Source organism: Bos grunniens, chromosome 14 (genome assembly GCF_055505025.1).
Source record: "Bos grunniens cultivar Pamir isolate PY7600 chromosome 14, Bosgru_T2T1.0, whole genome shotgun sequence".
In the NCBI taxonomy this organism is placed as follows: domain Eukaryota; kingdom Metazoa; phylum Chordata; class Mammalia; order Artiodactyla; family Bovidae; genus Bos; species Bos grunniens.
The window spans coordinates 46,667,060-46,689,284 of NC_141178.1; the positions used below are offsets into that span (position 1 = coordinate 46,667,060).

General features: G+C 40.2%; 1 protein-coding gene across 1 annotated transcript in view; it reads left to right on the forward strand.

Annotated features, from left to right (window-relative positions):
• Window positions 1-15,184: 15,184 nt before the first annotated feature.
• TRPA1 (transient receptor potential cation channel subfamily A member 1) overlaps window positions 15,185-22,225 on the forward strand; it is a 55,816-nt gene continuing 48,775 nt past the window's right edge. Inside the window, exons 1-2 of the mRNA XM_086336564.1 lie at window positions 15,185-15,640; window positions 21,022-21,181. Of these exons, the coding sequence (XP_086192690.1) occupies window positions 15,533-15,640; window positions 21,022-21,181 (268 nt within the window). The 5' untranslated portion in view covers window positions 15,185-15,532. The remainder of the gene's footprint in view (window positions 15,641-21,021; window positions 21,182-22,225) is intronic.

Genomic DNA, 22,225 nt, shown 5'->3' on the forward strand with positions numbered 1-22,225 from the left:
CTAGAAACGCAGGGTGCAGGAGAGAAAGTGAAAGGAAGATAGTACTGGGAAGCAATTGGGGGATAAGAAGAGATGAACAGGGCCGCCATTTGCGGTTCTACTGCCCCCAATCAGACTCATGATCCCCTGACTGTTGCGTGCATGCATAGTCAGTTGCTCCAGTTGTGTCTGACTTTTTGCAAATCTATGGCCTGCAGCCCACCAGGTTCCTTTGTCCATGGGATTCTCCAGGCAAGAATACTCGATTGGATTGCCATTTCCTTCTTCAGGGATCTTCTGACCCAGGGATCGAACCCAGGTCTCCTGCACTGCAGGTGGTCTACTGCATTGCAGGCAGATTCTTTACTGCCTGAGCCACCAAGGAAGTCCTCTGCTGTATACAGTAGGACCTCGTTGTTCATCTATTAAGTGATTTATAAGGAAAGAGGGTAATGATGTTCACCTTGACTCTTATTTTGATATTTTTTAGAGATTAACTGGTTATCTCCCTTGGGTCTGTGCTTGAACCCTCCCAACGAGGATGGTACACAATTTGTCCAATATTAACCCTAACTTGGATTGATTCTGTGCCTTCCCAAGCAAGAACGTAATTTTACTTTGTTTCATTTTCTTAAACCACAACACAGGAAATTTATATCTGGAAGGATTGGCTCTTGGGCAAGCAATTTGTCTGGGAAGTTTTTATTGAGCTGAGTCAAGATGAATCAGACTATGAAATTTCAGTGTTTACAGCTGAAAATAACAATTGCATGATTAGTGGGATGAAAGGAGGTGGTGAGGCAACTTGTTGATGCGTGGAGATTATTAAATGTTGGAGTTGGCAGTAAGGATGCCAAGGAATATCTATCCCTGCGTGCATGCATGCTAAGTTGCTTCAGCTGTATCTCATTCTTTGAGACCATATGGACTCCTCTCCCGCCAGTCTCCTCCGTCCATGGGATTCTCTGGACAAGAATACTGGAGTGGGTTGCCATGCCCTCCTCCTGGGGATCTTCCCTACCCAGGGATAGAACCTGTGTCCCTTACATCTCCTCCTTTGAGAGGCAGGTTCTTTACCACTAGCGCCACCTGGGAAGCCCATCTCTGTCCCTAATAGTCCTTAAAAGTCATATATTGGATTGGCCAGAAAGTTTGTTTGTTTTTTTCCATAACATCTTATGGACTTTGGGAAAGGCAGTCTCCCGTTCTATGCCTAAGCTTTCTCATTTGTAAAATGGGAAAAAATTAAGGACCTATTTTCATAAGCAGTCATGAGAATTCAATGACATAATAAATCTAAAGTACTGAAATGAGATAATAAGTATGAAATCTGGCTCATTGTGATCATCAATAAATGTTAGCCATCCATCTAGTGTAGACCATCTGGTAATTGTGATAAATAACTTGTGACTCTGGAATAAAAAGCATAAGGTATTGCTTCCCTTTTGTTAGAGTGATTCAATTAAAAATATTATAGTCATTTCCCTCAATGGTTTATCTTATTCCCAAGAACCTCAATAAAGCACCTTTGACTTTAGAAGAGTCCAGAGGAGTTCAAGATTAAATGTTTCTCCATCTGAAAGGTTCATAATGGTCTGCCTTGTATTGAACTCCTAATGCTTTCTCCTATTACTAAAAAGATGATCAGCATAATAAATAAGCATTTTTGTAATGCTGCTCATAAAACGCAGATTAGGCTGCACAGAATTGTGTAGTTTGAGAACATTTTCTCATACACTGTCTAATTTGCTTTCAACAGAATGCTAGTGGGGCTCGCTTTACTTCTATTCATAAGAAGTCAGAAAATCAGACAAATTACCAACCGAGGATTACGGAATTGCCAGATGGCATGCTGGGACTCAGACTTTGGTTTTCTTACTTCAACTTCCATGTCATTGCATGACCTTTGATCTTCTGGCCTGGAAAAGCCTGGATTAATAGAGCATGTGGGGGATCTTCTATGGGTGGATGGCATTTTGGCCATGAGTTTGCTTATTTCCTACTGGGGCCATAGACCAACCTTTGTAATGTTCTGTATATGGTCTCAAAGAGTCAGACATGACTTAGTGACTGAACAACAACAACTATATTGGTCTATAGTTGTTTTAATTTCTAAAATGAAATTACTATATTCATTTCATCCCTGGAAAGTCCACAGAAAAACAACACCAAAACAATTAAATGTGAAAAACAGTTACTTCTTTTCTTCCCCTCTGTAATTGTTGTTCAATCTCTAAGTCATGTCTGACTTTGCGACCCCATGGACTGCAGCATGCCAAGCTTCTTTGTCCTTAACTATCTCCCACAGTTTGCTCAAATTCATGTCCATTGCGTCAGTGATGCCATCTAACCATCTCATTCTCTGTCATCCTCTTCTTCTTTTGCCATCAATCTTTCCCACCATCAGGGTCTTTTCTAATGAGTGGATGTCTCGCATCAGGTGGCCAAAGTATTGGAGTTTAAACTTCAGCATCAGTCTTTTCAGTGAACATTCAGGATTGATTTCCTTTAGGATTGACTGGCTTGATCTTCTTGCAGTCCAAGGGACTCTCAAGAGTCTTCTCCAACACCACAATTCGAAAGCATCAATTTTTCATTGCTCAAACTTCCTTATGGTCCAACTCTCACATCCATACATGCTGCTGCTGCTGCTGCTGCTAAGTCACTTCAGTCGTGTCCGACTCTGTGAGACCCCATAGATGGCAGCCCACCAGGCTCTGCCGTCCCTGGGATTCTCCAGTCAAGAACACTGGAGTGGGTTGCCATTTCCTTCTCCAATGAATGAAAGTGAAAAGTGAAAGTGAAGTCGCTAAGTCATGTCCAACTCTTCGTGACCCCATGGAGTGGGTTGCTATTTCCTTCTCCAATGGATAAAAGTGAAAAGTGAAAGTGAAGTCACTCAGTTGTGTCCAACTCTTAGCGACTCCATGGACTGCAGCCTACCAGGCTCCTCTGTCCATGGGATTTTCCAGGCAAGAGTACTGGAGTGGGGTGCCATTGCCTTCTCCACATCCATACATGACTACTGGAAAAACCATAGCATTAACTACACAGATATGCTCTCAGGGTTTATGATACCTTTTATTCCAAGGAGCAAGCATCTTAATTTCATAGCTGCAGTTATCACCTGCAGTGATTTTGGAGCTCAAGAAAATAAAATTTGTCACTGCCACTTTTCATCCTTCTATTTGCCATGAAATGATGGGACCGGAAGCAACAATCTTAGTTTTCTGGATGTCGAGTTTTAAACCAACTTTTTCCACTCTCTTCTTTCACCCTCATCAAAAGGCTCTTTAGTTTCTCTTTGCTTTCTGCTATCAAAGTGGTATCATCTGCATATCTGAGGTTGTTGATATTTCTCCAGGCAATTTTGCTTCCAGCTTGTGATTTATCCAGGCCAGGATTTCATATGATGTACTCTGCATATAAGTTAAATAAACAGGGTGACAATATACACACAGCCTTGTCTTACTCTTTTCTCAAATTGGAACCATTGTTGTTCCATGTCTGGTTCTACCTGTTGCTTCTTGACCTGTATACAGGTTTCTCAGGAGACAGGTAAGGCGGTCTGGTATTCCCATCTCTTTAAGAATGTTCTATAGTTTGTTATGATCCACACAGTCAAAGGCTTTAGCGTAGTCAGTGAAACAGAAGTAGATATACTTCTGGAATTTCCTTGCTTCTCTAGATCCAACAGATGTGGCAATTTGATCTCTGGTTCCTCTGCCTTTTCTAAATCCAGCTTGAACATCTGGAAGTTCTTGGTTCATGTAGTGCTGAAGCAAAGTTTGAAGGATTTTGAGCATAACCTTGCTAACCTGTGAAAGAAGTGCAATTGTGTGGTAGTTTGAACATTCTTTGGCATTGCCCTTGTTTGGGATTGGAATGAAAACTGACATTTTCCAGTCCTGTGGCCACTGCTGAGTTTTCCAGATTTGCTGACATATTAATGCAGCACTTTAAAAGCATCATCTTACAATTTTTAGCTCAGTTGGAATTCCATCACTTCTACTAGCTTTGTTCATAGTAATGCTTCCAAAGGCCCACCTGACTTCAGATTCCAGGAGTCTGGCTCTAGGTGAGTGACCACACCATCATGATTATCCTGGTCATTAAGACCTTTTTAAAAAATATTTCTTCTGTGTATTCTTGTCATCTCTTCTTAATCTCTGTTAAGTCCTTACTGTTTCTGTCCTTTATTGTGCCCATCCTTGCATGAAATGTTCCCTTGATATCTCCAATTTTCTTGAGGAGATCTCAGCTCCTTAGGATATCTTAATATACTACCTAGTATATAATTTCTGCTCAAAAAAATGTTTCTAAGTTAATAATTGACTGACAATGAAAATGCATTAGAAACAGAAAACAAAGGACATATCAGATGGACCATCTCCAATCAAGTTGTCATATTTGATGTACAAAGCTAGTGTAACTTAAAAGATATTACAGCTTTCACAAAGTATCTTGTTAATTACTTTCTTAAGAAATTTATTTTTCTTAAAATAATGGCAGACTCAAATATATGCTTATGGCATGAGGCATTTGTCATATTCTATTTTGGATAATTTTCTCTTGAACAACTCAGTTTTGTCCCCATTTTACTGGTATATAGCACATTTTATATGTGAATGACAATGCTGCAAACTTTTATATACTTTTCTTGGTGATCCATCTTTTATTCACTAGAAGGATGGTGATTAGTTTCCCACAGAAGCTAAACAACTCTCCTGAGGGTACCACTTTTAACTAGTTTGATTTGTGATATTACATTATAAGAGTGAGATAAACTTTAAGCAATAATAAATCAGGTGACTCCTTTTCAGTAGCCAGTAATCAAATTTCAAAGCTCAAAGTATGAAAACTTTGTGTTCACTCATCATTTATATAAGGTAGTCCAATAAAAAGACACAATATTGACTCCTAGAATGAACCACCCCTTGTGTAATTATATATGACTATAAAAGCGGGTGCAACCTACGGACTCTGTGAGAAAAGGAACAGCTCTTTACCTGGGTAACATCAGGTACAAGACATCAATTTCCATGAATAAAGGTAAGCATGATTTTTATTCACTATCTTATAACTTTAAGATTTTTAAATGTCCTAACATTTCAGATGTTAGGTGACTCAAGTTTTCTGATATAAGAAATTAACATAATGATAATACTAAGTAATACTTCAAAGGCTAGTTTGTGTTTCAACTCTAAGGAATGTAAGTTCTCATTTTATATTTGATGTTGCTGCTGCTAAGTCACTTCGGTCGTGTCCGACTCTGTGCAACCCCATAGACAGCATCTGACCTAGTTCCCATCATGAATTGGATGATATAAAAACTTCATTTTTACATATAATTTTATTCAAATTGTTTGAGCTATGGTTGTCCAGAATTACTGAGAAGCTTAATTAAGACTTGGAAATCTAAAAAGTTTTTCTCTTTACAGACTGGGAAATTGAATGTATTCTTAAAACAATAAAACAATAATATTTCTATATACTGAAAATACATTGAACTACAGATATTATTTGTGTTAACAGCTTAAGATAAATTCAATAAGACATTTTCATATATTAGTTTAAAAAATCCTTGTGCTTAAAAGGTTCCATATACAATCAAGTTATTAAGGTAAATAGCAGAGGTGCCTTCTATTGTACTTTTACTGCCCCAGTCAACAATGACCTTGGTATAAATGAATTAAGTGTATAGCAGGTAAAGTTGTACCACAGAGGCTTTTCATAATCATCAGGGAGCTTCAACTGTACTTTCAAATCCTATAGAGTAACACTGCTAACATGAGAAATGTACCATTATCTCCTTCATGGGAAGACATCATGGAAACGTATTTAAAATTTTGACTGTTGCTTCAGGTTAAATAGTTAGAAATAAAAATTCAGAACATGAAGATTAACCCACCATCTGATTAAGCTTTATAGAATACAATTTATAGGAATAGAATACAAGTAAAATAAATTTATATATCTTACTTTATTCTAAAATTTGAATTACTATTTGCCATGACACAATTGACTCTTAGCAAGGTTTTCTTGGTCTGGGGGCCAACTTAATTAGCTTTTTAAAAATATCTCACGTTTGAAATAACCTTATCAGATTTGCATTTTTATTAATTGCACTAATAATCTCTCAGACCACAGTTGCCAAGGGCCCTGGTATGGGGCTGGTTTGGATAATCTGTGTCTATCAGTTGGTCTTCTGGGAGGTAGAGAGGGAAAAATCTGCTTCAGGCGGCTTCTCTGTATCAAAGCTCATGGACAGTCTCTGATTCCTGATAGAAAAGAGTACTTCCCAGGTGTCCACAGTAATATGTGTACGGTGTGTGCGTGTCCGTGTGTCTCTGTGCTTGGGCATGTACGTGTGGCTCAGACAGTAAACAATCTGCCCACGATGCGGGAGGCCTGGGTGTGATCCCTGGGTAGGGAAGATCCCCTGGAGAAAGGAATAGCAACTACTCCAGTATTCTTGCCTGGAGAATTCTACGGACAGATGAGCCCGGAGAGCTATAGTCCATGGGGTCGCAAAGACTGAGACACGACTGAGCGACTAACACACACACATATGTGTATAACATCTATATATCTGTGTTAAGCAGAATTTTCCATTTGGGACTTTGCTGTCACCAAACTAATGACATGGCCTAGTGAGAAGTAGAATTTATTAAATATTACTTTCTCCCTTTCCTCCCAAACTCAACCCTTTTCTAATGTAACTTAATCATTTTAAGATGCACTATACAAAAAAAAAAGTACATTTCCACACAAGTTGGCAGACAAAGGATAAAATTTTTTAAATTACAGAGAAAATAAGAGAAAGTGATTGAATTAAGATAGTTGTCTGAGACACATCTACTTTCTTTCCCATCTGAAAATGTGAAATAATAATTCTTTTTTAATAAAGAGAAAATCCAAATGAAAGCAGAAAAAAAAACGTATGCAACCAACAGTTTAGAGATGTTAAAGGATTCTGGAAAGGTGGGAGGTCAAAACTACGTCATGAAATTTTATAGAGCTAATAGAAAACTCAGTGATCATTCCGACGGTCATAAACTTGGAAGAGTGGTAGCTTTCAAACGGTAGAGAAATTTCTCTTTCTTGATGAAAAAAGAGATAGAAGAGGAGAGAGAAACAGCTTTGATGACATTCAGTCCCAGATCAATCTGTCTTACACTAGTACATTACATTAACACAGACTTTTTATTCTATGAGCCAGTCAATTCTACTAATGGTTAAGCCAGTTTTGGTTGTGTTTTTCTATTATCTGCCATGAAAAGATACCTAATGTTGTAGATACAAAAGAAGAGAATGAATAAAATGGAAGACAGTTTCTCAGAGCAAAGAAAATCATTAGATTAGAAGTACCACAGAGTTCAGAACAAGGCAAAATAGAAATGCCTCACTGAGTTACATATTGGTGAAATTTCATAACACTTAGAATAAGAGGAAAATCCTAAAACATTCCAGAGAGAAAAATAAAACAAATTACCAAGAAATGAATGATAAACAGTTGATATAAGATACTTTACTTGTAAAAATGAATGATGAAAGAGAAAAATAAACTCTTCAAATTTCTTAGAGAAAATGACTTTGAAATAGTTTTATGTCTATTAAAACTATCATCCAATCAGTTCAGTTCAGTCACTCAGTTGTGTCTGAATCTTTGTGACCCCATGAACCACAGCACGCCAGGCCTCCCTGTCCATCACCAACTCCCGGAGTTCACTCAAACTCATGTCCATCAAGTCAGTGATGCCATCCAGCCATCTCATCCTCTGTCATCCCCTTCTCCTCCTGCCTCCTCCTGCCCTCAATCTTTCCCAGCATCAGGGTCTTTTCAAATGAGTCAGCTCTCTGCATCAGGTGGCCAAAGTATTGGAGTTATCATCCAATAGGAAGCCAAAATAAGGAAAGTTTTAGACATGTAGGGCCTAGAATTTCTTACCACCAATTTCTCTTCAACAAATGTTTCTTCTTTAGAAAAATCACTTATATACGGAATCCAGGAAAAATTCATATGACTCTAAGAAAAGGAATGATAAGGATTGTGAGAAACAGTAATATAAAAATAATGATACAATTTACAATTATCTAAATACTTTTATAAAGCTTAATTTTTACATCTGAAACTAAAACCCTGGATATATTAATATGGGTTATGGGGATAGTCAGCAAGAGAGAAATGTAAGCTGTTGTATTGTAAATGGGAAGATATAGACAAGCATTAACTTTTGAGATTGACAAAAATCTTAAGTGAGGAATAACAACAAAATATTTTGATTATTTCCCATCAGAGATAATGGAGGTCAATGTAATAACATTTAAAGTGCTTAAAAAATCTTGAGTAAAAGTTATACATCTAGCAAAATTATCCATTAATGATTTTTTTCAAGCAGAACAGCCTTACAAGAAATTCTAAAGGAAGTTCTTCAGATTGAAAGGAAATGATACCAGATTATTGTGCAAATCTACTGGAAGAAATGAAGAGCAGTGAATATGGTAAATATTATAACACTTTTATTTTGAATTATATAACATACATAGATATAGTATATATCCATAAATGCATTACAAATAACAATAATAGTATAAAGATGGGAGAGGAAATGAAGGTGTATTGGAACAAAGTTGATATAGTTTACTGGAATTAAATAAGTACTACCCTGAAGTAGACAGTGATAAGCTGAACATTGTAATCACTACACAAAGAAAATAACTTATTAAAAAATCTACCAAAGAATAAGAATAGTTTGCTGAAAGAATTGTTGAACACAAAAGAAGTCAGTAAAAGAGGAATAGGGTAGAAGAGAAAGATATGAGACACAGAAAACAAATATCAAAACAGCAGTACCACAGAAACAATTACAGTTAATTTCAAGGGTTAAATATAGTAATTAAAAGACAGAGACTGGAATTGGATAAAAGAGCAAGATTTAACTTGACACAATGTATTAGAAACACTTTAAAGATACATAAAGGATACAAAAAGGTCTACCATGTAAACAATAAATATAGGTGATCCGGAATAGCTATCTCAGACAAAATAGACTTTAACACAAAAAATATTACTAAAGACAAAGAAAGAAATTTCATAATAATAAAAGGGGAAATGTAACAGAATACCAATAATTAAAAATATGCATACATTTAAGAACACACAGCTACCCAAAAAGAAGTAAATCCTGAACAAAACTGAAAGAATAAATCAACAATTAACAGTTAGAACTGTGGGCTTCCCAGGTGGTGCAGTGGTAAAGGATCTGCTTGCCAATGCAGGAGACGTGGGTTCAATCCCTGGGTTGGGAAGATCCCCTGGAGGAGAAAATGGGAACCCACTCCAGTATTCTTGCCTGGAAAATTCCATGCACAGAGGAGACTGGTGGGCTACAGCCCATAGGGTTGCAAAGACTCGGACGTCACTGAGCACGCAGGCACACACACAGTTATAACTGGAGATTTTATTATTCTTCTCTCAGTAACTGATAGAAGAATAGACAAAAAGTCACTAAGAATATGGAAGACATGAACACTGCTATAAACCAAATGGACTTTAAAACATGCAAAAACATTACCAAGAGAAAGAGAAAATGCATTCTTTTGAAGTATACATGAAACAGTTTCTAGGAGAGACCACATGACATCCACAAAACAAGTCTCAGTGACTTCACATTTGAATTTAAATGCACTGAAATCATACAAAGTATTTCTCTGACCACAACCAGATTGCCAAAAACAACAGAAAGAAATCTGGGAAAACCCCAAATACTTGGAAATTAAACACACATTTTCAAAAAATAACTTGTGAATTAAAGAAGAAGCCACAAATGTAAACACAACAAATCATGAGATTTATTGGATGCAACTAAAACACTGTTTAGAAACTATCTCGTAGCTTTATTATTTTTTTTTTTTACATTTCACATCCATATAATTTATTAACTGGATGACTCCTTACTATTTTTTTTAAAGCTGTTCTCTATGATAATACCATTGTTTTAGATACATAGTACAATTTGTCTACTGCTTAGAATAGTTTTCCATTTATTTCATAACAAAATGGAAATCAATTGATGTTATCTTTAGATTCCACTACATTATGAAGCTATTACCATCAATATATTTTATCTACTGACCATGAGATACAAGAAGTTAGTCTCCTAAAGTAATATCTCCTTCAGAAAAATAATGAAAATAGTAGGAAAGCCCTATCATGAATTGCTTGCTTACAAATACAAGATGTCACTGACTAGAGGATATTCCATGATTGAGTCATGATTTTAAATATTTTACGGTAGTAGCTCCTTAAGAATTTAATAATGATTGTGAGTTCTCCTTTCCAAATTCCAAGTTTTGCGATTTTTCCAACTTCCCTGAGGCTATCATTCATAAGTATTAAACAGTATTAAAAAGGTTAACAATATCTGTTTTAAGAACTTTAAATGCTTATATTCAGTTCAGTTCAGTTCAGTTCATTTGCTCAGTCGTGTCCAACTCTTTGCGACCCCATGAATCACAGCACGCCAGGCCTCCCTATTCATCACCAACTCCCGGGGTTTACTCAAACTCATGTCCATTGAATCGGTGATGCCATCCAACCATCTCATCCTCTGCCGTTCCCTTCTCCTCCCACCTTCAATCTTTCCCAGCATCAGGGTCTTTTCTAAGGAGTCAGTTCTTCGCATCAGGTGACCAAAGTATTGGAGTTTCAGCTTCAGCATCAGTCCTTCCAATGAATATTCAGGACTGATTTCCTTTAAGATTGACTGGTTTGATCTCCTTGCATTCCAAGGGACTCTCAAGAGTGTTCTCCAACATCACAGTTCAAAAGCATCAATTCCTCAGTGCTCAGCTTTCTTTATAGTCCAACTCTTACATCCATACATGACTACTGGAAAAACCATAGCTTTGGCTAGACAAACCTTCGTCTAGTAATGTCTCTGCTTTTTAATATGCTGTCTAGCTTGGTAATAGCTTTTCTTCCAAGGAGAAAGCATCTTTTAATTTCATGGTGACAGTTACCATCCACAGTGATTTTGGAACCCCCCAAAATAAAGTCTGTCACTGTTTCCATTGTTTCCCCATCTATTTGCCATGAAGTGATGGGGCCAGTTAGGACTGGACATGGAACAACAGACTGGTTCCAAATTGGGAAAGGAGTACATCAAGGCTATACATTGTCACCCTGCTTATTGAACTTATATGTAGAGTACGTCATGTGAAATGCTGGGCCAGATGAAGCACAAGCTGGAATCAAGATTGCTGGGAGAAATATCAATAACCTCAGATGTGCAGATGACACCACCTTTATGGCAGAAAGTGAAGAAGAAGTAAAGAGCCTCTTGATGAAAGTGAAAGAGGAGAGTGAAAATGTTGGCTTAAAGCTCAACATTCAGGAAACTAATATCATGGCATCTGGTCCCATCACTTCATGGCAAATAGATGCTGAAACAATAGAAACAGGGACAGATTTTATTTGGGGGGGCTCCAAAATCACTGTGGATGGTGACTGCAGCCATGAAATTAAAAGACGCTTGCTCCTTGGAAGAAAAGCTATGACCAACCTAGACAGCATATTAAAAAGCAGAGACATTACTTTGCCAACAAAGGTCCGTCTAATTAAAGCTATGGTTTTTCCAGTAGACATGTATGGATGTGAAAGTTGGACTATAAAGAAAGCTGAGTGCTGAAGAATTGATGCTTTTGAACTGTGGTATTGGAGAAGACTCTTTTTTAAAATTTTATTTATTTTTTATTGAAGGATAATTGCTTTATAGAATTTTGCTGTTTTCTGTCAAACCTCAATATGAATCAGCCATAGGTATACATGGAGAAGACTCTTGAGAGTCCCTTGGACTGCAAGGAGATCCAACCAGTCTATCCTAAAGGAAATCAGTGCTGAATATACATTGGAAGGACTGATAGTGAAGCTGCAACTCCAATACTTTGGCCACCTTATGATGCGCAGGACTGATTCATTTGAATAGACCCTGATGCTGGGAATGATTGAAGGCAGGAGGAGAAGAAGCTGACAGAGGATGAGATGGTTGGATGGCATCACCGATTCAATGGATATGAGTTTGAGTAAACTCTGGGAGGTGGTGATGTACAGGGAGGCCTGGTGTGCTGCAGCCCATAAGGTCCTAAAGAGTTGGACATGACTGAGTGACTGAACTGAATTGAACTGATGGGACCATATGCCATGATCTTAGTTTTCTGAATGTTGTGCTTTAAGCCAACTTTTTCACTATCCTCTTTCACTTTCATCAAGAGGCTCTTTAGTTCTTCACTTTCTGCCATAAAGGTGGCATCATCTGCATATCTGAGGTTATTGATATTTCTCCTGGAAATCTTGATTCCAGCTTGTGCTTCATCCAGTCTAGCATTTCTCATGATGTACTCTGCATATAAGTTAAATAAGCAGGGTGACAGTATACAGCCTTGATGTACTCCTTTCCCAATTTGGAACCAGTCTGTTGTTCCATGTCCAGTTCTAATTGTTGCTTCTTGATCTACATACAGATTTCTCAGGAGGCCAGTAAGGTGGTCTGGTATTCCCATCTCTTTTAGAATTTTCCACAGTTTGTTGTGATCCACATAGTCAAAGGCTTTGGCCTAGTCAATAAAGCAGATGTTTTTCTGGAACTCTCGCTTTTTTGATGTTCCAACAGATGTTGGCAATTTGATCTCTTGTTCCTCTGCTGTTTCTAAATTCAGCTTGAACATCTGGAAGTTCACGGTTCACATACTGTTGAAGCCTGGCTTGGAGAATTTTGAGCGTTACTTTGCTGGTATGTGAGATGAGTGCAATTGTGCGGTAGTTGGAGCATTCTTTGGCATTGCCTAGAAGGCGATGGTACCCCACTCCAGTACTCTTGCCTAGAAAACCCCATGGATGGAGGAACCTGGTAGGCTGCAGTCCTTAGGGTCGCTAAGAGTCGGACACGACTGAGTGACTACACTTTCACTTTTCACTTTCCTGCATTGGAGAAGGAAATGGCAACCCACTCCAGTGTTCTTGCCTGGAGAATCCCAGGGACAGGGGAGCCTGGTGGGCTGCCGTCTATGGGGTCGCACAGAGTCGGACACGACTGAAGTGACTTAGCAGCAACTACCTACCCTTAAATTCTCTCCAATGTAGCCTGCAGAGTAAGCAGTCAACAAACCTTTATTCAGTGCCTGCTCTCTGTCAGGTCTTGGATCCACAGGGCTCTTATGTTAGGCTCTGGAGATTACAGGTGACTATGACAATCCAGAGTGTTTAAAAGAGCACGAGTGCTCAGTCATGTCTGACTTTTTGGGACCCTATGCCTGCCAGGCTCCTCTGTCCATGGAATTTTCCAGGCAAGAATACTGGAGCAGGTTGCCATCCCCTATTCTGGGGGATCTTCTGAACCCAGGGATCGAACTCCTGTCTCTTGTGTCTCCTGTACTGGCAGGCAGATTCTTTACCACTGTGCCACCTAAGAAGCTCCCCAACTGCCAAAAGAGTGTCAGTTAAATTCAAGACTGTGCAGAGTAATTAGCTTTGGAAGGAAGTTTTTTCTTTCTAAACTTGTGCCAGAAACATAGTGGCAACATGTGGCAAACATACTTTCAGTGGCTATATTATTTGTAGGTAGATGTAAAACTAGCCTCTCTCACAGAGAGTAGACACCTTCCACTCCACAATTACACCAGCTCTGTTGATTAATAAACTCAGCACTGGCCCATGAAGATAAGCCTGTTCAAACAGTGCAGAGGGTAAACAAGTGGATACTAGGCATCATGATTTCTTGTATAATCTAACAGTCATTTTATTAGCCGGGCTGAAACACCAGTCCCTGAGGGGATTAGTATTGTTATGCACAGGAAATGGGGCCAGAGGTTCAAAGTGACTTCTAATCCCTCAACCCACTGCTAGGATTTAATCACTCCTCTTTTCTTCCCTAGTAGCTCAGCTGGTAAAAAAATCTGCCTGCAATGCAGGAGACCGGGTTCGATCCCTGGGTTGGAAAGATCCCCTAGAGAAGGAAATGGCCACCCACTCCAGTACTCTAGCCTGGAGAATTCCATGGACAGAGGAGCCTGGCAGGCTACAGTCCATTGGATCACAAAGAATCAGACACGACTGTGAGACCAACTTTCACTTTCTTTTCTTTTGGAAAGATAAGTTTTTCTAAAAACCTCTCCAGCTCAAAGAGCCTTCTACAATGATGCAGTACAGGAAGCTGAAGCCTGGTGACTTTTAGCTGGGAAAACAAATAAACCTATTCATTTATTTTTGAAATTTGGGTTTGCCAAATGGTATATGAGATCTTAGTACCCCCACCAGTGATCAAACACAGGGTCCTTGCATTGGAAGCCCGGAGTCTTAACCACCGGACTGACAGGGAAGTCTCACAACAAACTTTTTTTTCACTGTGTTGAAATAGGATTTATTTGAAACAGTTTTTTGTTAAAACAAAACAAAACAAAATGTTAAGTTTGGCTTTCAGCACATATCCAGGTCACTGTAATGGCCTTTAGAAATATTAAAATCTTAAACATCAATGAACACTCCAAGTCCTCCTTAAACATAATATGACAAGTTTCACAGTCTAGTACTCTTGAAGGCAAAGTTGTGTCAGATCTCACAATCTTGACATTTTGTGGTGTTTATCATTTAAGAGATAAATGAAACCTTCCCCCCAAACCTGCTGTAAACATCATCATTACCTCAAAACTGTATGTAGTACTATGTGCCAGGAAGAGAGAGAATACAGAGGTCTGTCAATTCTGCATTGCATAGAAATAAAACTCCACTAAAAGCCTTTCATTAAAAAATGTAACAACTTTCTGCTTTGGTTTGGAAGAAGCCAGGACTGATCTCAAAATTGAAAGCCTTAGAACACAATGCCTCTAATTCCAGGGTATTCTTTTGATTTACACCCATTTTACAAGAGTTGATTGTCCCACTTTAAGAATGGTCTGAGTATTGTGATTTTCTTTTTTAAATAAATATATAAATTAAAAAATATTTAAATAATAGAAAAATAAACATCTTCCCAGTGTACCCAGCCACTCTCTTGTCATTCTCTCCCCCGTCCGTCCCGCTGCTCGCCCCTTCCCTTCTCTCTGATTGCAGGACAGGACTGGGGCTCTCAGGGTTTTTATTATGAGTCTAGATTCGGTGGAGACACTCTGATCTGACACCTAGACTCAAGGGTGCGCTGCTGCAGCCGGTTGCGCTTACCGCCCGGGGACACACGTGGCGCGGCCTCCCCCTGGCCGCGCGTGGACACGATGGCGCGTCCCCACCCCTCCACGCGCCCCTCCTGCTTCCTGCCCTACAAGTAGCCCGAGCCGGGCAACTCTGGCCAGAAGTCCTCCCGGCCTCACGCAGAGCAAACCTCCTTTCTCCCGGGGACCGCCGTGTGCGGAAGAGCTCTGAGCTCCGGCGCGGACTCCAGCGGCGCCCGCGCCGCTAGCGCCCAGGCCGCGCCCGGCGCCGGCTCACGGCGACTGTCTCGCCCTAGGTGCCCGCGCCCGCGGGGAGCAGCTGCCGCAGGTGGCGTCCGGGGCGTGGTCAATGAGGCGAAGCCTGAGGAAGATGCTGCGCCCCGGGGAGAAGAAGGAGCCCCGGGACTTCGTCTGCCTGGGAGTGGAGGACCACAAGGACAACAGCAATGACTTCAAGGTACCCGGGCGGGCGCGCTCGCAAGTCCGGGCGCGGGTCGGCTCTTCCTAACTTTACCCTCCTCGACTCGAAGTTTCCTAGCGGGCAGCCCCGGGATGGGAGGACCCGGCCAGGTGAGGGCTGTCTGCTTGGGGTGTGCGTGCAGTCCAGGATGGACCTCGGGAAGTGGGGAACTCGGGGAGCCGCGTTCTTAAAAGGCGCCCGCCAGCAGGTGCCGGCTTTGTCCTTCCTGTTTGCTTGTTTGTTCACCCTGCTCTTGCTTGTGGTGGGCAGCTGCAGCGTGAGGAGATCTACCCCCAAAGTACCGCTAGCATTTGGCCGCAACTGCCTGGTGCCAAAATCGGAACCAGTTTTGGAGTGCGTGCTGTTCTCCTTTTTATAGATTTTATTTAGAACCAAACAACTAGATGGCTGAATCTGGCGGTCGGAGAGCTAGCTGCTCAATAGGAGTTTGGGGTTCTAGAAGCATGCTTGTCTTGCGGAGGGAAATGGAAGCAGAACCTAACAGTGAGGTGTTGGCAGGGATTGGAGGACGGGTGGGCAGACTCCTCCAGGGGCTGGGGCAGTCAGTCGGAAGGGACTTTGAGGGAGGAGACCCTTCGAAGCTAGGTAGGTGGTCTTCCGGAGGTCCCAAGGACTAGGATGGGGCTTCTGTTTCTTTTGCGGATTCCAAAGTCACTTTAACCAAAAGGCTGCACCAGCTCAGGTTGCTGCTGGCTGATGGTGCTGAGGGCGGAGGCTATCGGATGCTCAGAAAACTCATCGCTGGATGCCTCACGTTGTCAGTAGGAGGAAACATCTCTTTTTAAACATTAAAAGAATTAAAAGCTCTCTCCAACGCCACCACAAATGTCTTTGCATGGTGAAACCATTTACACTTGGATTTGCTCATGGAATATATTTCGGAATACTTTCAAAATTAGCCGCTGGAGATGTATCTCATTCTTCTTAGCAGCTTTATAATATTCCCTTGTATGAATGTGTTATGCTTTACCAGACCAGCACGTGTGTGTTTGTTCTGTTGTGCTATTACACACGTGATTGAGTGTCTGTGAGTGTAGATATGGCTTCCTCTGTCTACAGTACCTTAATGAGTATGTTAAAGGCCTAGTAGGATCTAAAGTCACCTATGGGCTTAATTTTGGTAGAAATTGCCAAGTTGCCCTCTAAATAGGTTAGATGAATAGACAGTGTTTTTAATTCTGCATGTGAGTCAGGCATGCATAGAAAATTACATAAAACCACACACCAGGCCTCCCAAGGTGCATCCAGATTAAATCCAGATTAAATACTTTTCCTCCTCCTTAATATTAGTATAATAACTATGGTCTTTTAGCTTAATACAAAGAACTGAAGTTATAAGTGAATGTCAAACACTAGGATAGCATCTTTGGAATTAACATTAAGGGACTGGAAAAAAATTTTTAATTTTGAAAATCACACCAAATGTACTTTCTTTACTTATCAATGTGGTCTCTGTTTTCTGGAGATAATCAGTGAAGGAATTTTGCAATACAGTGTCTCAAACTTACTTTCTTTGTGTTTTTATTTGTCTTTGTTTAGTTTTCTTGCCTAAATCCAGCAGAAGCATTTATGTTATCTAAGGCTTTTGAAAACCACAGTCAAGCTTGTAGATTGAGGGATTTATACATTTTATTTTGTTACCTGACTTTAAATCATCCTGTAGAAATCTCAGCAGTGAGAATAATTACAAACGAATACATGTAGCACTCTGGAGAGTTCTGAACTCTAAGGATTTCCTCATTAAGAAGACATGGTGTACAATATTTTCTCCAGCATGCACACACATCTCAGGAATCCTGACAAAATCGAAGTATGGCAGAAAACTTACAAGATTAGAAATGTGGAATATGAATCATCTGACTGATGCTTTTAATCTTTTCCAATGACTTTCTTTCAAGGGAGTTAATACTTTAGCATTGGGCCTTAATTTCTCATTGTTATGGGCTTCCCTGATGGCTTAGACAGTAATGAATCCACCTGCAATACAGGAGACCTGGGTTCAATCCTTGAGTCGGGAAGATCCCATGGAGGAGGAAATGGCTAACTACTCAGTATTCTCGCCTGGAGAATTCCATGGACAGAGGAGCCTGGCAGGCTACAGTTCATGGGGGGATTGCATAGAGTTGGGCACGACTGAGTGACTAACACTTACCTTACTTAATTCTCATGGTTATAATCTCCCATTTGTTAAAATCTCTCATTGTAATAATTTCCTTCCTTTTTGCCCCATACTGCTTATATGTATTTCATTAAAACCACCTAAAATAGATGTATTTGATACCTCCAGTTTAAAGAACTCAGAATTAGCTTCTTTAAACATAATAGGAGAACTAACCAATCAATCCTAAAGGAAATCAACCCTGAATATTCATTGAAATATTGAATAATCATTGGTGCTAACGCTGAAGCTCCAATACTCTGGCCACCTGATGTGAAGAGACAACTCACTGGAAAAGATCCTGATGCTGGGAAAGATTGAGGGCAGGAGAAGAAGGGGGAGGCAGATGATAAGATGGTTAAGAGAGTGTCACCTACTCAATGGACATGAATTTGAGCAAACTCTGAGAGATGGTGAAGGACAGGGAAGCCTGGTGTGCTGCAGGCCGTGGGGTCGCAAAGAGTCAGACACAACTCAGCGACTGAACAACAACAAACGTGGTCTAGTCTGTTACATCCTGTATCTAGTCATAGAGTTCAGAACCGGAAAGAATGTGAAGTGACCTGTGACAGCAGAAAACTCTATTGACTGAATGTGTAATAACTTGTCTAGATGACATCCTTGACTCTCAGTACTTTCTTTAAAGAAATCTCTTGGAAGCCTAGGTAACATGCCGTGAACTAAATTCAGACAGCACATCTGATGAGCTTGTATAAAATATTTAGATGCTTTGTTATCATTGTGAACTCAGCAGTACCTCATGAGCCTCTGAACCCAGGCCTGGCTGTCAAAGAGTGTGTAATTGGGTTTGTGTTGACTGCACATCACTGAGTAGACCTGTAAATTGCTCTTTTTGACACTGTGGGGTAGACGATAGAATTCCTTTATTATTACTGGAAGAACGTATCAATTTCAAGTGCTATAATACTTCCTAATGGAGTCAGGTAAACACTTCCTTTGATGGGGTGAGACATTGAAAAAGAGCCTACTTCTGTGAAGAGCTAATTTTAAATCTATTACTGAATATATATAAATTTGGAAATTTCATACCTTGTGAGAATGAATCAAAAGCAGAATATCAACACCTTGAAATTTCACAAGGAAGAAATATACTGTCATCCATGATAAGTCATCTTTAGTGCAGTTATAATAAAGAATATAAAGAGCATGAAGAAAACAAATCTTAGAGAAAATTTAGATATTCTAGAAAGTTCTTTCTCCTCCCTGACGTCAGTGGACATTAATGTGTGTTTGGAATCATACTTTTCCAGGCCAGTGACAACTGCCAACTATGCCCAAAACTTATGGAACTTGTCCTGCAAAGTTTGTTTTTATGATCTGGAAACTTTATCACACAGTTTCTCTATCACAACTTCAGTCTCCACTGTATATTGGATTTTTGGCATTCATCAGTCAGACAAAATCTGTATTCCATGTACCTTCCATTCAAATTCTAACTTCGTTCCTTACTGTGTGCCTTTGGGTAAACAATGTAACCTCTCAGTGTCTTGATCTCTGGTGGTAAGTAAGTACACAGACAGTAGAAACAGTGAGAGACTTTAATTTTGGGGGGCTTCAAAATCCCTGCAGATGGTGACTGCAGCCATGAAATTAAAAGACTCTTGCTCCTTGGAAGAAAAGCCACATCAAACCTAGACAGCATATTAAAAAGCAGAGATACTACTTTGCCAACAAAGGTCCGTCTAGTCAAAGCTATGGTTTCTCCAGTAGTCATGTATAGATGTGAGAGTTGGACTATAAAGAAAGCTGAGTGCCAAAGAATTGATGCTTTTGAGCTGTGGTGTTGGAGAAGATTCTTGAGAGTCCCTTGGACTGCAAGATCAGACCAGTCCATCCTAAAGGAAATCAGTCCTGAATATTGATTGGAAGGGCTGATGCTGAGGCTGAAGCTCAAGTTCTTTGGTCACCTGATGTGAAAAACTGACTCTGACTGGAAAAGAGTATTGGAAAAGACCCTGATGCTGGGAAAGATTGAAGGCAGGAGGAGAAGGGGATGACAGAGGATGAGATGGTTGGATGGCATCACCAACTTGATGGACATGAGTTTGAGCAAGTTCTGGGTGTTGGTGATGGACAGGGAAGCCTGGAATGCTGCAGTCCATGGGGTCGCAAAGAGTTGGACATGGTTGAGCAACTGAACTGAACTGAACTAAATGCTAGCCCTTCCTGCCTGCAGAGAACCATGAGGCACTGCACCTGACCTGACTTGGCCTGGCTCAGAATCCAAGTCATCAAAAGAGGGGGGATAGTTCATTCCCAGAGGAGAGTGGGCAGCTGTTCAAGATAACTGACCAAGAGACTTACATCACCATCCTTCAATATGATTCTATCTCCATTACCTAGGAACACATTGGATGGGAATTGACTATCAGCAGGAAGGCCAAAGAAAGGACAGTAATTTAGCTTCTACTCTTACTCCTTGCATTCACGAAAATCTTTTTTCATCAACCAGAATCCCTTGTGCTGTGGTTTCAGTACATTTTTCACCTAGAAGAGACAATGCCTCTATGTTTTCACTCTACTTATTTTCTTCTCAGCTCGCATCTATTACATTTACTTCCAAACTCTTCTCAAGGCCTTTATTTATACAGCATATACAGGTTTGGGATCAGAAAATCAAATTATTTATTTAATGTGCTTATCAATGTAAAAGCATTTGCAGACCTGGGTTCGATCCTTGGGTCAGGAAGATCTCCTGGAGAAGGGAATGGCTACCCACTCCGTGCCTGGAGAATTCCATGGATAGAGGGGGTCGGCGGACTACAGTCCAGGGGGCCTCAAAGAGTCACACATGACTGACTAACACTTTCACTTTCTTTCTATATGTCTAAGAATCAGCCAGGCAATTAAGGAGACACAGGTTCGATTCCTAGGTTCAGAAGATCTCCTGGAGTAGGAAATGGCTACCCACTCCAGTATTCTTGCCTGGAAAAACCCATGGACAGAGGAGCCTGGCGGGCTACAGTCCGTAGGGTCACAACGAGTCAAACACAACTGAGCATGTATGCTCTGGGGCATGCTCTATATGTCTAAACATTTTGTGTTCTTCAGAAAAAAAAATTATTTACTTTATCATAAGCACAAGAACTAGCTTGGATGATAATCCTTTGACAATGAATTTATTATACTAAGTTTTATATATGCTTATTTAAGGTAACAATTTTGTATATACTTCTAGGTGGTGTTCGAGGGAAACAAATGCGGTTTACAAAACTTTGTGAAGAAACAAAAGAGATTTAAAAAATATGATGATGTGAATGCCTCACCTTTGCACCATGCTGCAGAAGAAGGTCAAGTGGAGCTGATGGAGATGATTGTCAATGAATCCTCCTGTGAAGGTAACAGAACTTTACAGCTAGTGCTATGTATTTCATCATCTCAATAGACTCATTTGGAAAGAGTGGAATGAAATGATTCTGGAGGGTTGATTAGTTCCAGATCAAAAAGGGCCTGAATGTCTCACTCAGGAATGTGGTCTTTCCTCCAGCCAGTGCCCTTCAATCTTTTCCACAGAAATACTGCAGAGGACGGTGCAAGGATCTGGGGCAGCCCACTGCCAGTGCAGATTTTCTTTGCAATTGCATGATAGATCATAAAAATTAATGTGTATTTCATGTATTCTTATATACTGTTTCCACTGAGGTCATCACATACTTAAATTGCTTGCTTGCAGTGTGCACATGCTAAGTCACTTCAGTTGTGTCTGTCTCTTTGAGACCCTGTGGACTATAGCCCACCAGGCTCCTCTGTCCATGGGATTCTCCAGGCGAGAATAGTAGAATGGCTAGCCATTTCCTTCTCCAGGGGATTTTCCCGACCCAGGGATCGAACGCCCATCTCTTATGTCTCCTGCATTGGCAGGTGGGTTCTTTACCTCTAGTGCCACCCTTATCGTGTCAATAAAATTGACACCCCAAGAAGATGTCACATCCTCCCCAGCCTTGTGCCCCCAGCCTTCTCTGAGAAACTCAGCTGTAGTTGATAAGGAAGCAGGATGACACAGAGATTTAAGCAGTGAGGTGGTATAATAAGACCATTATTATTTAATGTAAGATGAAGGTCAGTTAAAAAGCTATTTTAGTAGTAAAGAGAAGTTGAGCATCCACTAGGGTTTTGAGATTGGAATAAGGAGAAAGGGAGAGATTCAGGGGCTATTTCACATGTAGAGTGGAAAGTGCTTGATAAAGATTGAATGCAAGGAGTAAGTGATGAAAAGGTGTACTGATGTTGACATTCTTAATTTAGGAATTAGATTAATAGTCTAGCCATCTGGAAAAGAAGGTGTATAAGAAAACAGAAGAAAAGTGAATGTGAGGAAATAATTTAAATATGGTCATACTGAGTTTAAAAGGCCCAGGGGACATCCACTTGAAAATTTCTAG